The 18,840-nt window shown below is 42.5% G+C and overlaps 1 protein-coding gene across 20 annotated transcripts in view; it reads right to left on the bottom strand.

The window, feature by feature from the left end:
* Positions 1-7,878: 7,878 nt before the first annotated feature.
* BCL11A (BCL11 transcription factor A) overlaps positions 7,879-18,840 on the bottom strand; it is a 165,074-nt gene continuing 154,112 nt past the window's right edge. For 8 of the 20 annotated variants that reach the window (XM_060605209.3, XM_060605175.3, XM_078444504.2 and 5 more), the window contains one exon: positions 13,802-18,261. In XM_060605209.3, the coding sequence (XP_060461192.2) occupies positions 16,241-18,261 (2,021 nt within the window). In that variant the 3' untranslated portion in view covers positions 13,802-16,240. Of the gene's footprint in view, positions 8,389-13,801; positions 18,262-18,840 lie in introns of those variants that run through there. The other 12 variants (XM_060605241.2, XM_060605233.3, XM_078444508.2 and 9 more) reach the window with 4 other exon arrangements.

Raw genomic sequence — 18,840 nt, 5'->3', positions numbered from 1 at the left:
TTGCCCTCATCCTTTCTCGTTATGGTTTAAGTCCCAGCCTGCCTTTGATGACCAACGAAAAGCCCAATATCTCTGTGGGCCCCAGAGAAATCTTCTTCCTTCATATTCCTATAGTTTGTATCTCTCACTTCTGAATTACTCATATGGCACCCTTTCATTGTTAATTACCTGCTTTTATGTTTATAATTTTATCCTCCTAATAGGACTAACTATAATCCCTTTGAGAGAAGAGGTTGGGTCTTATACTTCTTTTTTTTATTGTTTTGTTTTTTTTTTTTACATTTATTTATTTTTGAGAGAGAGACAGAGAGAGAGTGTGGGGGAGGAGCAGAGAGAGAGGGAGACCCAGAATCCAAAGCAGGCTCCAGGCTCTGAGCTCGAACCCACGAACTGTGAGATCATGACCTGAGCCAAAGTTGGACACTCAACCAACTGAGCCACCCAGGTGCCCCTATACTTCTTTATAGTTGCCCACAGTGCCTAGAACACCACCTTGCACACTGTAGGTGGGGAAAACAAACTTGGCTTATACTGACATTCCAAAAGAGATCATCAGACAGCACATAGCAGAAGTAAAGATTTCTTCGTCGTGTTTCATTTAGAATGAATTAGCAGCAGGTAATCAGTCACAGGTCAACTCAGAGGGTGGATATGCATGGACTTATCCCTTATATAGGATATACCCACAGGATATGTAGGATATAGGTATCACTTATCTCTGATTTACAGGACAAGAAACTGTGTTTCCGTTGCTACTCTCATTCTAAATTTTCTGCTGTTATTATTTATAAGAAGGACTGGACCAAATACATGAGGAAACATCAATGTATAATCATCCCCACCATTTGAAAAACAACTTTTAAGGGACACCTGGGTGGCTCAGTCGCTTAAGTGTCTGACTCTCGATTTCAGCTCAGGTCATGATCTCATAGTTTATGGGTTCAAGCCCCGTGACTGGCTCCATGCTGACAGTACAGAGTCTGTGCTGTCTCTCTCTCTCTCTCTCTCTCTCTCTCTCTCTCTCTCTCTGGGGTTCTCTCTCTCTCTCTCTCTGCCTCTTCCCTACTCTGTCTCTCTCTCAAAATAAATAAATAAACTTTAAAAAAAAGAAAAGGAAAACAACTTTTAAGTATGTCCTACTGATAAGGTATAAAGAATAACATTCCCATTCATTTGGGAGTGCTGAAGCCCCTGGCCTGCTGTCTACCTTGGCAAAGTGAATTATATATTAGCATTTAAAAAGGCCCACTGTTCTCACCACGTCAGCTTAACTAGTTATTCAGTAGGATTCTAATTAATTTAATTCTCCACTGGTGGCAATTTCTGACGGGCAGTAACTGTGTCCTTTACCTCTTTGCCTCCTTTCCTCAGCACTAAGCTCAGTAGGTTGCATATCAGGGACCTAATAAATATTTGTTGACTGAACAAATGAACGAGTCTTACTGCAGATGGAGAAGATGCATGAGTAAATTTCTCAGATATGCCTCACAAAATCAAACCAGTTCTCCCAACGCCAAAGACAGACAAAAATGCACGCCCCAACCTTGCTCAAGAGTTAACAAGACCAAAACCCTAAAGGCATGGCCCCTTTGAGTATGCTTTCTAATCAGTTTAATTAGCGCTGCACTGTTGTCATTGTTTTTTCATAGGGGACCCTCCACGTTGGCATTATATATGATGACAAAATTCTAGAATGAGACAGAACCTGGAAGTCAATATGTAGAGGTTAAGAGTGAGGATTCTAGAGTCATATCATGGCAGTGCCAGTAGTTCAACCATGGACATGTCACTTAGTCTCTCTAGGCTTTGATAAAACAGGAATAATGATAGCAGCTACTCCACAAGATGGTTATGAAGAAGAAATAAGAATGGGCATAGAAAGCTCTTATCACTATGCCTAGAACATAGTAAGTTCTGAATAAGCATTAGCTAATATTATTATGATGATTTATTTTAAAGTTTATTTATTTGAGAGAAAGAGAGACAGCACATGAGCCAGTGCAGGGGAGGAGCAGGGAGAGAGGGAAAGAGAGAATCCAAAGCTGGCTCCATGCTATCAGCGAGGAGCCTGACTCAGGGCTCAATCTCACAAACCGTGAGATCATGACATGAGCTGAAAACAAGAGTCAGACAACCAACTGAGCCATCCGGGCACCCCTTATTGTTTTTATTTTAACCTCTATTTTGCGCTTTCTCCAGCTCCCAACAGTCTGCCAGCTGAGATGGGTTTGGTGTTCAATAGAGATCATATTTCAGACGTCCTGGCTCTCTATCTTCAGGCAACAGATGTGTGGTGCCTTGCAACCTTCAGTAGGTACACAAGGCCCTCCATTGCTATCCATTAGCAGGGCAAGGGGTAGAGAGAGACCTCCAACCTTCAGGGGTACCCAAGTGATAAAACGTACCCTGAGCACTGCAAATGTAACCATTTCAAAAATGCTCACATTTTTGAAAGATGATGACAGCTTTAGATTCCAAACAAAAATTGCTTCAGCTTTTTTTCTTAATCTGTGCCATAAAGTTATAAAGAAAATGGCCTTACTAACCAAAAGCAAAGAAAAGCCTGCCTTTAAGATGGACCACAACCCCACTTGCCCATAGTCTTCAAGACCCATTCTTACATGGAGTCTAGAGCATTTGGGTGGTTCATAAAACTAACCGGTGCGAGCTGCTGGGTAGTAGGAGGTAGGAGGCAGGGTGTGCCCTTCCTTTTTCAGAGGGAGGAATGGGCTTTGTAAAACGTCAAGTGCAGACAGAGGGGACACCAGGTGGGTGAACACAGCAAAGATAAAGCTGAGATCACAGCCCAGAGATGCCGACTCAGAGACTGGCACCATTTGCTGGCCTGCACTATAACCCCCAGGAGTCCATCCTCAGTACATCATCCCATCAGAGGGAGAAGAAAATGTACTCTCAAAGAAGCTGAAAAATAAAAAGAACTCCACAAATAAGGCGTAGTGGCTACAGGCAAATCCACACAAAGGGGATCGCTGTAAAGGGAAATCTCTCATGTTCAGAGTTCTGAGCTTTGAGTGAATTTCTGAGAAGGAGTATTTGCATTTTGGTTTTTCCCTTTCATGTGGTGAGGTAAGCAACAGGTGAAAAATCGGGCACTCTGAAATAGGGCAGAGCAACTCTGCAAATCTTAGAGCCCAGTGGAAGCTAATCACCTCAGACATCTCAGCAGGCTTTCTATGTGTCTGAGGAGAGAGGACAAGTCAGCCAAGACACAGGCGCAGAAAGGGACGGTGAAGGCAGCAGAAGTTGCCTGTTGGCAGCGCCATTTCAGGAAATTCAGGGAACTATCGCCAGGGGGAAACAAAACCAGGCAAATTACTTCATCTCAGACCATCCTCAACAGGGATATTTGATTTGCTGTTGCTCTGTGAGACCTCCCGCCATCCTGCTCCTGTTTCAGGGGTGACTTTGTCCGTGCGGGCTCTAAACAGCTGCTGCACACGACTGCAGCCGGATCAGGCCCAGAGACATTCAAAGTCAACCCATGTCCATTCAAAGGAGTGAACGTGAATCAAAGGGTGGCTGGCAAGAAAAGAAATGGCGGCAGAAGAGCTGAACACGGCAGATCTAATAAAAGGGTGAGGCAGGACTTGTACATCTCTAACAGAGTCAGGAGCCCCTGATCAAAGCGGGGAGTAAGATTTCATCTTTACGGAAAAAGAATGTACGGCCTCAATAGCATAGGAAGGTGATCAGTCCTCACAACCCAGAGTTGTAAACCATCTCGGTCAACCCTCCCTGTAGTTCATTGCTATTTCACCACCTTTGAACTCAAAATTAAATATCCCCAGTAACAAGATTCAGGTCATGCTATTGGCTAGTTGGATTCTCTAACAGGATGTGATGCGGACTTGAAATTCAAATTAAGTGGGTGTTTCTCTTAAATCCTGTCTAGAGAATGGAACAGATTGTGAAATCTATTTAAGTCATTTGAGATGAATTTGGTTTGATGAGTAGCTCTTTTTTATGCCCTTTTAACTTTAAAAGCTGTCTTGCAGCAATTCTTGGTCCCTAAGTTTATTTCTACCATCGGAGGGGTGAAATGAAGAAGGAAGGCTTCCAGGTAGTGACCTAAATGTTCTCTGCCATCGGGATGCTGCTTAGAAACCCTTGAAATATGGGACATGCTCACATGCTCCCCACTAGGACTGGCACCAAAACAAGCTTTCGATTTTATTCTTAAAACCTTCTGTAATGCACACTTTTCTGCCACTCTTGCTTCTGAATTTAGTAGGTCACAAGGGAGAGACTGGCCACTTGAATTCCTTTCCAAAGGTGCTGGAGACTTGAGTTCCAATTCTGACTCAGCTACTAACTGTGTGGTTTGGAGCTTGGCTCTCGGGTTTTTTTTTTTTTATTTATTATTATTTATTATTATTTTTCCCCAAGCTGTGTGATCTTAGAGCCATCATTTAATCTTTGGGACTCTCTTGCTCTGATCTGTAAAATGAATGATTGCAGTGGTTCCTTTCAGCTTTGGTCTGTTGGCTTACCTTTCTAGAATCTCTAGGAAAATTGATTCTACCATGTGTATAAAAGTGTTCTATAAACCTTAGGTATTTTCTGGGAGCATTTTTTAAAAATAAAAATCAGGGGAAAGGTAATGTGATTTGACAAGGAAGTATCTTAATTACAGTAAGACAGGAAGGAAAACAATTATGTTTCTGGATTTTTCTGGAATGTGTGAAGTTCGTCATCTTAATCTAAGTGCGAACTGAAGAGTACGGTCTCTGCTAGAGACTCTGAGAAAAGAAATAGCACTATTGTTTCCCTGTTGGTTAGGAACTCAGACAGGATGGATCCCTGGAGAAGGAAGGCGGGCTTGTAACTTCCAGTTGAACCTCATATTGACTTTACAGCCAGTATGCAAATTCCTCAAATCTGTTTCCTCACACTATATCCCAAAAGGAGCCATAGCTGTATGGCATGGGAAAAGAGAAACAACAGCCTACAAAATACTTCAATTCTGATCCTCTCTACCACTACTTCCTAGAGACATTGATTTGTAAAATAAGAATTCTTGATAGAATAAACATTAACACAGAGGAAAAGTATGTTAATGTTAATGTTAATAATCATCTTCTTCAATACTAATCTCAACCAGGCCTCAAAAAAAGGAAAATCATGTCAGTGCACACAAAACTTGAAAGACATCCCTCACCTTTTGCAAGACTTGACTCTGATACAAATATTATTGAAAACTCTAAGCAAAAGTGCCCAGGAAACATTCTGGCCAAGTGCGGGGCACTCAGTGAGACCTCAGTAGAAACCACGTTTGCTCTCCTTGCCTAAATTAAACTACCTTTAGTTTAATTTCTTTGAACTACCACCAGTTTTTGATACGATCATTTATTTCTCCAACACTGCCAGTATTCAAAAGCCTGGGTGCTGTCGTGGGAGCTAAGTCTTGCCATCACGGACTCAGAAGTCGAACCAGACCTTTTTGTTCAGTGTGACAGTCTGGACAGACCACAGAATTAATGTTTATAGACCAGGCTTGGGAGGGTAAGCACAATGTCCCGTATTTGGTCCCCACCCTCCCGAGCACCCGAGACTGTGTCCTCTAATCCGTGCTCAGTACATGCTGGGCAACCAATTAATCTCTCTGCAGTTTGAAGTTTCACTCTCAGGAGAGGGCACAGTGAGGACCCCGATCAGATTTGTCAGTCCTTTCTTCAGCTTCCACCATTCACGGATAACCACGACCTTGACATATCACACAGGGAGATGTCTTCCCAAATCATCAATCCTGTGTGGGTTTTCAAAAGTTCTAGCACTAGCACAACACGGTCATTTCATAATGAATCTCATAAATGAACTCTTATTCTCTTTCAGCTAAAAAAGATAGGGGAGAAAGAGACGGTCTTTTCTTTTTTTAGTGAAGCATCTTGCTTTTCCAAAAGGGGGAGGAAGGAATGATACCCTGTACCCACTCCCTCACTCCTCCCCCACCCCCTCAAAAAAACAAAAATCCCACTCCCAGAAATATCCATTTATTTACAATGGGTCCAGTTATTTACAATTATCCAGTAACTTGCAATTACCCAGTGGCTTTCTGACTCTGAGAAGAAGTAAGAGGCAGAGGTAAAAACATAGACCAGAAATGAGAGTGTAGTGAACACCAACTGCAGTTCCTAAGGCCTAGTTGTCCAAAAAAACACCTGATAGTTCTGTGTCAGTCGGGTGTCCCTTTTGAAGGTGTCACTTTTTCTAGGTATCAGCAAGGAGCTTAGCACATTCAGGGAGGATGCTGTCACAGAACCCCTATTGGTCTCAGGTTTCAGCAACACAAAGGCAGAGCATAGGGCAGGGAGAGTGTTGCTCCATGAAATGAAGCTTGTCTGGAAGTCCCATCTCACCTAGGTGGGAGGAACTCTCAAAAACTCATCAAGGCCACCTAGTCAATCAGGGTTATTTATGTGTCGTGGAAAAGACACCAGGGAGAGATGGCAAGGAGGGACCCTTGTTCCCAGCCCCTCCTGCAGTGCACACAGCTGTTGGTAGAAAGAGACAACTTTGTGTGCCCTTACCTATGGACATCCTTGATGTGTGTGTGTGTGTGTGTGTGTGTGTGTGTGTGTGTAAGCCATACTTGGGTATGTTCATGAACATCTATGGCTTGTGTGCTAACACAGGGAGAGACACGCTCTTTGATAAGTTATAGAGTTCAGTGAAATCAGTTCTGGACTAGACACCAGAACACCTGGCTTCCCTCCTCTCCTCCCTGATTGTCCTGGCCTCGATCTTCTCACCCACAGAGTGCAAGTTGTGAGGTCTGTCCCAACGAGGATCAGATGAAATAAGGTACATGAAAGCACTATATAAAGTATAAGGCAATAGAGTACTGTAAGAAGTCATTATTTATGATGAATAAGCAGGAAAGAATCCAGATGCCAATTATCTTGCTATCTTCTCATGAGGCTAGGCAATCTAGCCAGAGGGTGGTGAGTGGGTAAGATTTTCCTCACTTACGTTCATAGCCAATATGTAAATCTATAATACACAGGTGTCTGAGTTCTATTATTTATAAACCTATTTTAATATGCTATATTGTTTCTAGCTCTCTTCTGGTTCTCCAGGCAATAGGAAACACCAAATTGAGAAAAGTTCTTTGCAAATTAACTGGACCAGAAGGGATTTTTATCACCTGTTTGTAGACCTAACTTATTCGTGTCACTAATTTCCAAGCAATGGACGTCACGATTATAATCGTGTGTTCTGATGTGAACCTCTTTCCTCCTACAATTTTCCCCCTTATAAAATCTGCCCCAAATTTCCTGGTGTTAGTTAATGTAAGTAATAAAGAAGTTTTATGTGTGTTTGTTTGTCTGTATTAAGATATATTTGCCAAAGGTTTGGGAACCTAAAATTGGAATATTTAATAAGCCGCTACTGACATTTATCACCTTCTTTGGGATTTACCACTAACCCAGTGACGTTATCTTTCTTGAGCTAAATTAAAAGACAAATTCAAATCCTGCATGGTAGCCACCAAAAGCATATATTTGAAAAACAGAATTCAGCGTGCCATATTATGCATTATTTAATGGTATGCAAATTATAAGTCAGACAGTTAGGAAAACCACACTTCAGCATTAATAAACAGCAGCACTGCTACTACATTAATTATGATATTGCTATGATTTATTCCCAAGTTTTGCATGTTGATTCTCCTTGAAAATTTATGCCATCTGATAAGCAGTAACCTCCTTCCCCTCCTACACCTCCTACCCATTCCTCAAATCTGTTCCTCCTACCCACCCCATGGATGTCTGCAGGAAACGGGTACAGAAATACAAAGTCATAAGCAGCTGCATTGTCTTATAAGCATCAATAATTAAAGAACAAGCAAACACCACCTAAAGCTCCAACATTTATTGTGTCAATGTTAAGCACACTTTTTAAAAGACAACATAGAATGTATAGAAACAAGGGGTTGGGGGACTCATGCTCGATTCCACAATACAGGTAATTAGGTTGGCTGGTTTCAAAAGGGCCAGGACATCACTCAGGACAGCGATGGTCCATGGGCCCTCTATATGGGACTGATTCACCGTTCCAATGTGGGTCTGTTTTTTTGCTTTTACTTTTTTTTAAAAAATATAAATAAAATGGCACTGCAGGCCTGGGCAGGAAGGACTCTGCAGGACTCTGTCTTCGCACAACGGCTTCTTGGAGGCTACTGTCGGAAAACATCACAAACTAGCAGGATGACAGGCCACGCAGATGTTGGCTGGGCAGCACGCGTCCACCCCGCCCCTGGGGACTTCAAATTTTCTCAGAACTTAAGGGCTCTCGAGCTTCCATCCGAAAACTGCCACACATCTTGAGCTCTCTGGGTACTACGCCGAATGGGGGTGTGTGAAGAACCTAGAAGGAGGTTGGAGACAGAGGAAGGGGAAAAAAAAAAAGTACAGGTGTGACTCGGCCCAGTGATTTTCTGTTCTCTAACTAGCTCTTTAAAATTATAACTTAAATCAACCACAGGTTGAGCCACTGGCATCTTTAAACATGATTTCAAACTCTATCCCCTCCCCCCAAATCTCTGCCCCCTGAGTACCTTTCCCATGCCTCCCTCCCTGCCTTCCCCACAGAGGACCCAGACCCGCTACCCGATCCCAATCGTATGGTAGTCCTAATAAACTTGGGACACACCTGGAAGGAAACACTTTCCCTTATGACTGAGAAAACTGAGTAGGAAACAGTCCTTTGGTTGAGGAGAACAGGGGAGGGAGGAGGGAAGGGGGACATTTCCTTAAAATAATAATAAAATTATAAAGAAACAAAAACTCAAAATTGATGTAAAAGCAGCACAACGAAAACATGAAATGTCATCAAGTTCAACGTCAAAGCAGCCAACGATTTACAAGAGGCGAACACATCCCTGAAGAGGAAACCAGAACCCAAAATAGTTGCTCCCAAATTGCACCAAAAACTGCCTGTAGTTTCTTTCAAACATGCAGTTTTCTTTTCTTTTCTTTTCTTTTCTTTTTTTTTTTTTTTTTTTCTTTTTGGTAAAGGGGGAAGGCAATGGTGAAGGGAAGAAGGGAGTGGTTATTCTCCTCCGGGGTTCCTCCCTTTGCTGTGTTACATTGACTTGAAGCAGCAGAACTGGGAGTCCGGATGTGCCGAGGAAGAGGGCTACCACTGTGGCATTCCAGGGCTCGTTGCCATGGCGACCCGAAGCAGGGGCCTGGGGCCTCCTCTCCCCCGACTTGGCGCCGCAGGAGGCCCAGGGTCTGGAGCTCAGCTGCTCTCTCGAATGCCCCCTGCGCAGTGGAGACCAGGGCTGAGGGGCCTCCTGTGTCCAGGTGGGCTCTGGGGAACCCCGTTCCCAGTCCAGCCCTGCCACTGTCGTGGAGGCCCCTCTGGCTGATACCCCCATCGAACCCCTTTGTCAGACCTGCTACCAGTATTGAAAGCTCTACTGACAAGATACGGCCTGGGCATGTACCACACTCTACGTTATTGAGAAGCACAGCCCCCTGTGGGTTTGGGGGGGGAGGGGGGAGGGGGGTGTCCTGCGTTAGAGGAGAGACTTTGGGGAAATCGCTTAATTTGCCCTTTCTGCTGAATCACAAGGACCTAATATATATGCTCCCTTTAAGTAGTCTTTGCCACTTTACAGAAAGGAAAAACAGTATTTGGATCAACCGTTGGAGTTGTTCAGGCGAGTTTAGGATCTTGAGTACAAATGACCCAGGTGAACTGTACTGATCTCCTTTCCCCTTTTGGAAGGGAGGAATTAATCGCTTCCCATGACCACAGATGACACTGGGAAATAGAGAGAGAGAGAGAAACAGACCCATCCCCCCTAAAGGCTGATTCACTGGCCATGTGTTTTACTCAATGAAACAGAGGGCTAATGGGATAACAAGATGACAGCAAGGAAAAGTGCACACCCAACAACCCATGTCTACAATTTGTAGCTAGAGCAGCCCTGGAATAAACGTCCAGAATCCCAATTCTGGCTGTATGTTCTGATGTCCGTTGCTCTAAACATGGGTTCATTTAGTTTTAATTGGGAAAGCGGCAGGGCCTTAGGAGACACTTAGGAAAATTTGCTAAGTGCCTCGTGCCTGTTAAAAGTTAACGGTCTTTTAAAAAATATTTTTCCAAGCAGGTTTAAAGAACACTGCCAATCCCATCCTCACACTGGCAAAATTCCCACATTTCTTTCGTTTCTTTCTCTCTTTTTTTTTTTTTTTTTTAAATGGGAAGTTGTCTGAAAAAGAAAAGAGAATGGGATGGGTACATTCTTGAACACACTAGGCCCAGGGACGATGGAGTAACAAAATCTTAATGAAGAGAACACGACTACAACACAGTCCTAAGAACTCATGTTAGTGTGTGCACACGCGGAGCAGGGGAAAGAGGTAGAAAGAAAGAAAGAAAGAAAGAAAGAAAGAAAGAAAACACCGTATTTCCTCCCTCTCACTCTGAGAGTACAGTGTTCGAAGCAGGACAGGATGGGGCCTGAGGCTCCTCAACTCCTTTTCAGGAAAGCCTGAAATATCCCAGCACCTTTGAACAAACTTTTAGTGTCTGTGAATAAACCTCCTCATTTCCTTATTTCTCCAAATGAAACGATATCTAACTCCCACTGCCACTGCCTTTCAAATCCTCACTTCCAGCATTATGAACGTATACAGTATGGACTTATTACACACAAAAAAATGGTATTTAAATAAACAGTTCTAGCACAGAATGCCCTGGGAAAAACTCAACTACTCCACACTTCCTGCCATGGCTGGTACAAATGAAGAAACAAGTGTTCACCCCACTTCTTAGCCACCTTTGCAATGATTTGGCTTCGGTCCTTTCGTAGGGTCCTAAACAAAGAGAAGATAGGAAATGGTCTCAGGATGGGGAGAGCCCACGCACTGGGAGGGTTTCTAAGTTAAAATCTGTGAGAAATAGTATTTGCTGTACTCCTGTTTATTATGAAGCTGTTCTCAAAATGAAGATAAAAAGGAACATTGACGCGTTAAGAGTTCAGGTGGGTAAAGCACATTGCATCAACACATCTGGGTGTCGCATAAACTTGAGAATTCTGAAAACTGTTAATATCCTTAGCATTTCCTCATTTAAAAAAAATCTCGAATTCATCCTCTGTTGGAAATGTTTTTTGTTATTTTGCATTAAGATTTTTTAATTCAGGGGTTCCAGATACAGATGTCAGTTATAAGTTATATTTTTATTGCCTAGATTTTCATGCTCGTATTGTTCACTCAGCTTCAGAAATCATATTTTATAAGAGGGCTTCAATAAGCCAGGAGACTGAGTACCCTGAAGAACGTGTCTCCCGATAAATTTATTTAACTTTGGGACCATGTAAATCAAACATAATCTGTGATTTATCACCACATGTTTGCACCCCTCCCCATTCCCCATTTGATTTAAGAAATTTGAACATACAAGTAAGTATACAGTATCTACCATTAATTCTGTCTGTCAGGATGCAAAACCTAATTATGCTAAGAGCATCATATATTGAAAAATTAAAATGAACACTGTATATAAAACTTGCACAGCTGCACTCATAGCTCCTAATAAAAGAGTAATAGGGACACACAGTGGTTTTATGGACATTTAATACGGTGGAGCAGAAGTCACCACATCGCAAACTGGCATGGCACTGGAGAATATTTCTATCTTGAATAGCATTCTGGATTCAGTTGTGAAGTAACCTAATTCAAAACACAAATATCTCCTCTCAGGTCACTGCCAATTATCAAGTTCTGCAAGATATATCCATCTGATCCCAGCCCCTGTACCCAACCCCAAATCTTCTCTCACGGGATTCCTCTCTGCCTCCACTCTCTGCTTCCCACCCAAACTGGCTTTAAAAAAAATACACCTACTTTCTGTGTATTTTAGAAGGATAAAACTATTCCTGTCTCAGATAAAAGGCATTACATGAAAAGGCCACCTCACAGGCACCAGGGCATAAGAACTGAGCAACGAAAATGCTACCACAAGAAGACAACAGAACGGCTTTTGTTTTGGTTTTTACAAAAAGAAGAACAACGTTGTATCCATTCATCTACACTGGGAACAGGGAGACAGTATCACAGAAGTATATGTTTTAATAAAGCAAATAGATGCTGCAGCATGCAGTATTTGTAAAACTGACAACACAGATTTCTAAGGAGGGGTTTTTATAATGGACCTAACTTGCTTTTCAAAGGCTATGTTTCATTTCATAAATCTGTTGGTTGGGCAAAAGATCACTGAAGCATATTCCCCCCCTCTCATTTGCTACCAGTCAGGAAAACACTATAAAAAGTTCTAAAAGATCTGTCCCATCTCTGGTCCCTAAGATCACAGGATCACAAGGCAAACCACCATAGATCTCAGGAAATCAGTGGCTGATTCCACAGATTTGCCACATCTGGCTGAACTACTGGTTACTTCTCTCTCTCTCTCTCTCTCTCTCTCTCTCTTTCTCTCGTTAACATGATGCCTTTGTTTCTGGATATTTATGGGGGGGAGGGTGATGTTATTTTTGGTATGAAGAAAGACTCATATGGAAATGAAAGAGCTAACTTTTTAAAAAATCTTTTTTTACACTATGTTCTAAGATAGGGCAGGGGAGGGAGAATAGAAAAGAACTTTCAGACAACAAGAACAGCAAAAAATCCAAAGGAAATAAAAGTTTAAGATGCTATTACCAGTCAATTTTTCATTTATATCTGGATGGATTATTGTTAAGACATGAAGGGAAAGTTTTTAACATCAGACTGAAAACACTTTCCATTTCTTGAAAATTATTCTAGAACTATAAAATCTAAAAACTATTTCCATGTTTTGAGATATGTCTATTTTAATATAGTAAGCACTTTATGTTCCTTTAGGGTATAATGCACGCATCAAAATGCCCATAGAAATAATCCTGAAAAAGACTGACTGGCCTTCTCTTAAAACCTGTTATTTTCTTGAAAGTAATTTACAGAGTGTGTCAAATGAGGACACAAGAAGCTTACATTGTGTACTTTAATTTTTTTTATTTTTTTCAATAAAGGGACAAAATGGGTGTATGAACAGGTTAATGCAGACAACTGCCAAAAAAACACAGACAGTGGTTTTTCCAATAGAACTTAACAAAGACCAGAAACAAATACAATAAAAAGCCAGGTTGTAATGACCTTTGGTCATCCAAATAAAAAAAAAATAAAAACAAAGAAAAATAAAAGATCAAATTAAGTGCCTCTGTTTTGAACAGGGCACATAAGCAATAATAAATAGTGACTCCCATAGTAAAAGATAAAATTTCAAGTTACGACAAACAGCTTTCATTACAGGAATAGAAAAGGCCAATAACAAAATATTCTGCATTGCCATTTACAAAAAAGTATTGACTAAAGCGGGCTTTCTCTTTAATATGCTTTGCATATGAAATTCTTTCCAATCTAAATATAAAGCACCATTTAGTTTTTGGCAATGAAAAAAACTGCAAAACATTGTTTTTGTTTTTTTTTTTCCTTTTTTTTCTTTCTTTCTTTTACTGCATATGAAGGTAAGATGCTGGAATGTAGGGTGATAGAAGGAAAGGGACAAAAAGCACACTACATAACAAACCAACGTTATTAGCTTGCAGTACTGCATACAGTATGGCAGCAGGAAAAAGGAACGAAAAAGGATATGTACAACCCCTATGACAGCCATCCGTGTGACATTCTAGCAGGCTCCCCCAAACCGCCATTATATGGCTTCTCATCTGTACAATGTCACACTTTTTTGTTTGTCTCTCTTTTTTTTTTTTTTTGAAGCATACAAATAATTTGCACTATATTATCCTGCCAAATTAAAAAAATATACTGTGGCAGCCTGTCTTTTTTTTTTTTTCCACTACCAAAAAAGGTACATTGATACCTTTTAAGAGAACAAGCAACAATTAAAAATACAAGCTTCAATATAAATACTATAGTGCCTAACACTAGATGAACATTTAATTCAAATACCATTCTAGAAATACAGAAAAAAGACCATAAATGTGTTTTAGCATAGGAATCAACATGAGTGTGCATTTTCCTATATTTAAGTACTATATAATCTTAAACCTTTCCCCAATGTATGTTTTTTTTTTTTTTTACAACCTGAAGAGCGGTGTGTATCCAAGGCATAGAATTTCCACTACCATTTTTAAATGGATAACAAGTCTTGTAACACCACCAAGACAATGGAACCCTAAAATGCAGTTCCCCCCTAAACATAATGAAGTGTTTTTTAAAAAAATTTTTTTTCTTAACATTTATATTTAAAAAAGTTTTGTACAAAAAAATCCTTGCACTGTAGAAGCGAAAGCAATCATTCATTTCTATGTTAAGTGTATTCTGTTTTCCATTCACAGCGCTTGCAATGTTGAGTCCGAGTAAGTAAGCTCATTAGTCAAGTAAATGGCTGGCAAAGTTTTTTTTTTTTTTAGTTTTTTTTTTTTAAAAATGCTCATCAATGAGATTGTGTTCAATTTTTTTTTTTCAGCATTCTTGCAACTTTTCCCTTAAGTATAGACCTGTAAACTGGGAAAATTGTACAGTGCACTTAATTGTCCTATCTGAGCAGGTTTATTTTATACTCAACCTCTGTATCTCTGATTAGAGAAAAGATACAGATATTACAGGCAGAGTCAAGTGCTATTTGAACACCAACTGGGGCAGATGCTAGCTTAATAAAAAAGAAAAAATTAAAAAAATAAAATAAAAACAATGAATCCTCTTCCATGTTAACACAAATAGCACACAGTGTATGGAAAAGAAATGAAGTACAACTTTTAGGGAGCACAGACATATATACTGCTACTCTTAAAATTCTTTCTCTTCTTTTTTAAGAATGTCACATTTAAACACAAGTCTTAAGAATTCATAGTTAATCATCATTGTATCAGTATTAGCTTATACACCTGTTCTAGTTTAAAATGGCAAATAGTACCACGTTGTGCTAAAAGATCAGGTATTTTCTTCCTCTGTTACCCTCCTGCCAAACCTTATTGTCAGTCTCTTCTTTTTAATATGGTCTACGAGGTCTTAAAGTTTATCATTTGATTGTCCCTTTGACAACCAAGTAGATCTGGATCTATTTCTTTTGGTGCCAGAATTTTTTGAACAGACATTATTTAAGTTATCTTCATAAAATGAATTCCTTACTAATGTATTTAATTGTATTCTGGGGCTTTTGCACGTTGCACATTCAATTTAATCATCATTTAAAAAAAAAAATAAAACTTTGGGCAAAACAGCCCATTTCTTTTAAGCTCTCACCAGGAGCAAAATAGCGTTTATACTGGTATAATCAGTTTTGCTTTTAAGATTAAACTAAAGGGAAAATGATGATTAACTAGGACATAGTGGGTCATATTTTTAGGTAGCCATTGTTGTGAGAAATACAATATAGAATTATATGCTAGGTCCTAAGATTTCTTACCTCACCCAATGCTGAATTAAGCTACAAGTTTATAACAAGTAGAAAGAACCATCAACGTGGTTTTAATAGATCCAAGGCACTCATATTTTAAAACCAAATGATAGAATAAACTTGTTTTGTTTTTCTGTTAAAATTTGTCAATTCAAGGCCTTTTTTTTTTCCTCTCCAATTGATACATTTAACCCTCTAGAGACAGACATTTAGCTCATAGAGATTTTCTTTCAGTGCTGTCTATTCTGTCTTTAGAGGGTTAACCCAAAGACTGTTTTTCCTCCTCACGTTATAAAATAAAACTGTACATGATATGTATTACAGAATGTATGCAGCATGGTCTTTTTCTCTCTCTCTCTCTTTTTCTCTCAGAACGGAACTGGAAACAGCAACATGTTTGCTCAGCAACGAATCGGGGACAATTTAAAATAGCCATAACATACCATACATGCTGTCTAAGTTTAAAAAAAAAAAACATACACAACATGTAAATTATTGCACAAGAGAAAGGCTCAAAGTTTGCGTAAAATGCAATAGTATTGCCCCATACAGATCATGCATTCAAACGGTGAGAACATAAAGGAAAAAAAGAAAAAGAAAAAAAGAAAAAGAAAAAAAAAAAACAGGTGTGCTGGTGACAAGCACTCTCATATTCTTAGCTTCCGTTACTTCTGTTTGTTTGTTTGTTTAATCACATGGGACTAGAAAAAAATCCTACAGGGAGTGGGGCTGGAGGGCGATGGGGAAGGGGGGGGTGGTGAAAAAAGGAGGTGTCAGGTGGGAGTGAGGGAGGGGTATTAATATACCTCTATTCAGTTTTTATATCATTATTCAACACTCGATCACTGTGCCATTTTTTCATGTGTTTCTCCAGGGTACTGTACACGCTAAAAGGCATCTTACAAATTTCACATTTGTAAACGTCCTTCCCCACCTGGCCATGCGTTTTCATGTGCCTGGTGAGCTTGCTACTCTGGGCACAGGCATAGTTGCACAGCTCGCATTTATAAGGCCTTTCGCCCGTGTGGCTTCTCCTGTGGACAGTGAGATTGCTACAGTTCTTGAAGACTTTCCCACAGTACTCACAAGTGTCGCTGCGTCTGCCCTCTTTTGAGCTGGGCCTGCCCGGGCCCGGACCACTAATATGGGGCGTGCTCCCTCCACTTCCCGTGCCGCTGCGCCCCGAGATCCCTCCGTCCAGCTCCCCGGGCGGCGTGGAGAAGCGCAAGCTCCCGTTCTCCGAGGAGTGCTCCGACGAGGAGGCGAAAGGCGATTGTCTGGAGTCTCCGAAGCTAAGGAAGGGATCTTTGAGCTGCCTGGAGGCCGCGTAGCCAGCGAGCCACTGCGAGTACACGTTCTCCGTGTTGGGCATCGCGGCCGGGGGCAAGTCGAACTCCTTCTCGAGCTTGATGCGCTTGGAGAAGGGGCTCAGCGAGCTGGGGCTGCCCAGCAGCAGCTTTTTGGACAGGCCCCCCGAGGCCGACTCGCCCGGGGAGCAGCCGCGGCCGTTAACAGTGCCATCGTCTATGCGGTCCGACTCGCCGGCCACCGAGTCTTCGTCGCAAGTGTCCCTGTGGCCCTCGGCCTCGGCCAGGTGGCCGCGCTTGTGTTTCTCGCCCAGGACCTGGTGGAAGGCCTCGCTGAAGTGCTGCATGGAGCTGAGCACCATGCCCTGCATGACATCAGGCAGGGCGCGGCCCTCGTCGCCCACGCCCACCACCGCGCCCCGCGAGCTGTTCTCGTGGTGGCGCGCCGCCTCCAGGCTCAGCCCGAAGCCGTAGTCCACCCTCTCGCTCTCCGTCAGCTCCTCCTCCTCCTCTTCCTCCTCTTCTTCCTCTTCCTCGTCGTCCTCCTCTTCCTCCTCGTCCCCATTCTCCGGGATCAGGTTGGGGTCGTTCTCGCTCTTGAACTTGGCCACCACAGACTTGAGCGCGCTGCTGGCGCTGCCCACCAGGTCGCTGGTGCCGGGTTCCGGGGAGCTGGCGGTGGAGAGGCCGTCGTCGGACTTGACCGTCATGGGGGATGACTTGTGCATGTGCGTCTTCATGTGGCGCTTCAGCTTGCTGGCCTGCGTGCACGCGTGGTCGCACAGGTTGCACTTGTAGGGCTTCTCGCCCGTGTGGCTGCGCCGGTGCACCACGAGGTTGCTCTGAAATTTGAACGTCTTGCCGCAGAACTCGCATGACTTGGACTTGACCGGGGGCTGGGAGGGAGGAGGGGCGGATTGCAGAGGAGGGAGGGGGGGCGTCGCCAGGAAGGGTGGCTTGCTACCTGGCTGGAATGGTTGCAGTAACCTTTGCATAGGGCTGGGCCGGCCTGGGGACAGCGGTGGGCTAGACGTGTTCCCTGCCAGCTCTCTAAGTCTCCTAGAGAAATCCATGGCGGGAGGCTCCATAGCCATTGGATTCAACCGCAGCACCCTGTCAAAGGCACTCGGGTGATGGGTGGCCAGGGCCATCTCTTCCGCCCCCAGGCGCTCTATGCGGTGGGGGTCCAAGTGATGTCTCGGTGGTGGACTAAACAGGGGGGGAGTGGGTGGAAAGCGCCCTTCTGCCAGGCCGGAAGCCTCTCTCGATACTGATCCTGGTATTCTTAGCAGGTTAAAGGGGTTATTGTCTGCAATATGAATCCCATGGAGAGGTGGCTGGGAAGGACATTCTGCACCTAGTCCTGAAGGGATACCAACCCGCGGGGTCAGGGGACTTCCGTGTTCGCTTTCTAAGTAGATTCTTAATCCATGAGTGTTCTGTGCGTGTTGCAAGAGAAACCATGCACTGGTGAATGGCTGTTTGCAAGTTGTACATGTGTAGCTGCTGGGCTCATCTTTACCTGCAAAATAATACAACACCAACATCAATGTTTAATCGCGGAGGAGGACGTTAGCAATTGCTTATTTATGGTTCACCTCCAGCTTTCCCTGCCCCCAGCCCTCCACCCCACAGGCCTAAGCCCTCACTGATCTATAATATTCCCTGTGCCTAGAATTGGTGCCTGGTTCATCTGGTGGCTGGTGCCCAATAAATATTTGTCGAATCAGTCTTTCTGCCATTTCATTCGGTTCTAAGAATTTTAAATCCAATCTCCAAAGCAGAAAAATCTGCACCAATTCAAGCTTGAGAATGAGGATCCCTACATTCTAAGGAACCTCAGCAAACCTCTTCTGAACTCTCCAATCTGTCACCAGCTGTGGTTTGGGGCAAGCTATTTCATCTCTGTGCCTCTGTTTCCTCATTTGTTACGTGAGGGCCTTGGACAAGGTGACCTAAGGGAAACTTTTCTGCTTCCTAAATCCCATCGTTCTATTCTCCCCTGGGTGGCAGGTGAACTTTCTAAATAGGCAATCATTTCATAGGGATATCAAAAAAAGAGAAGGTCAACTCGTTACAATTCTCTATGGCCCTGGAGATG

Source organism: Panthera onca, chromosome A3 (assembly GCF_046562875.1).
Source record: "Panthera onca isolate mPanOnc1 chromosome A3, mPanOnc1 haplotype 2, whole genome shotgun sequence".
Classification (NCBI taxonomy): Eukaryota; Metazoa; Chordata; class Mammalia; order Carnivora; family Felidae; genus Panthera; species Panthera onca.
Note: the sequence above shows the minus strand (reverse complement) of the source record. Positions and strands in the feature narration are given on the sequence as shown.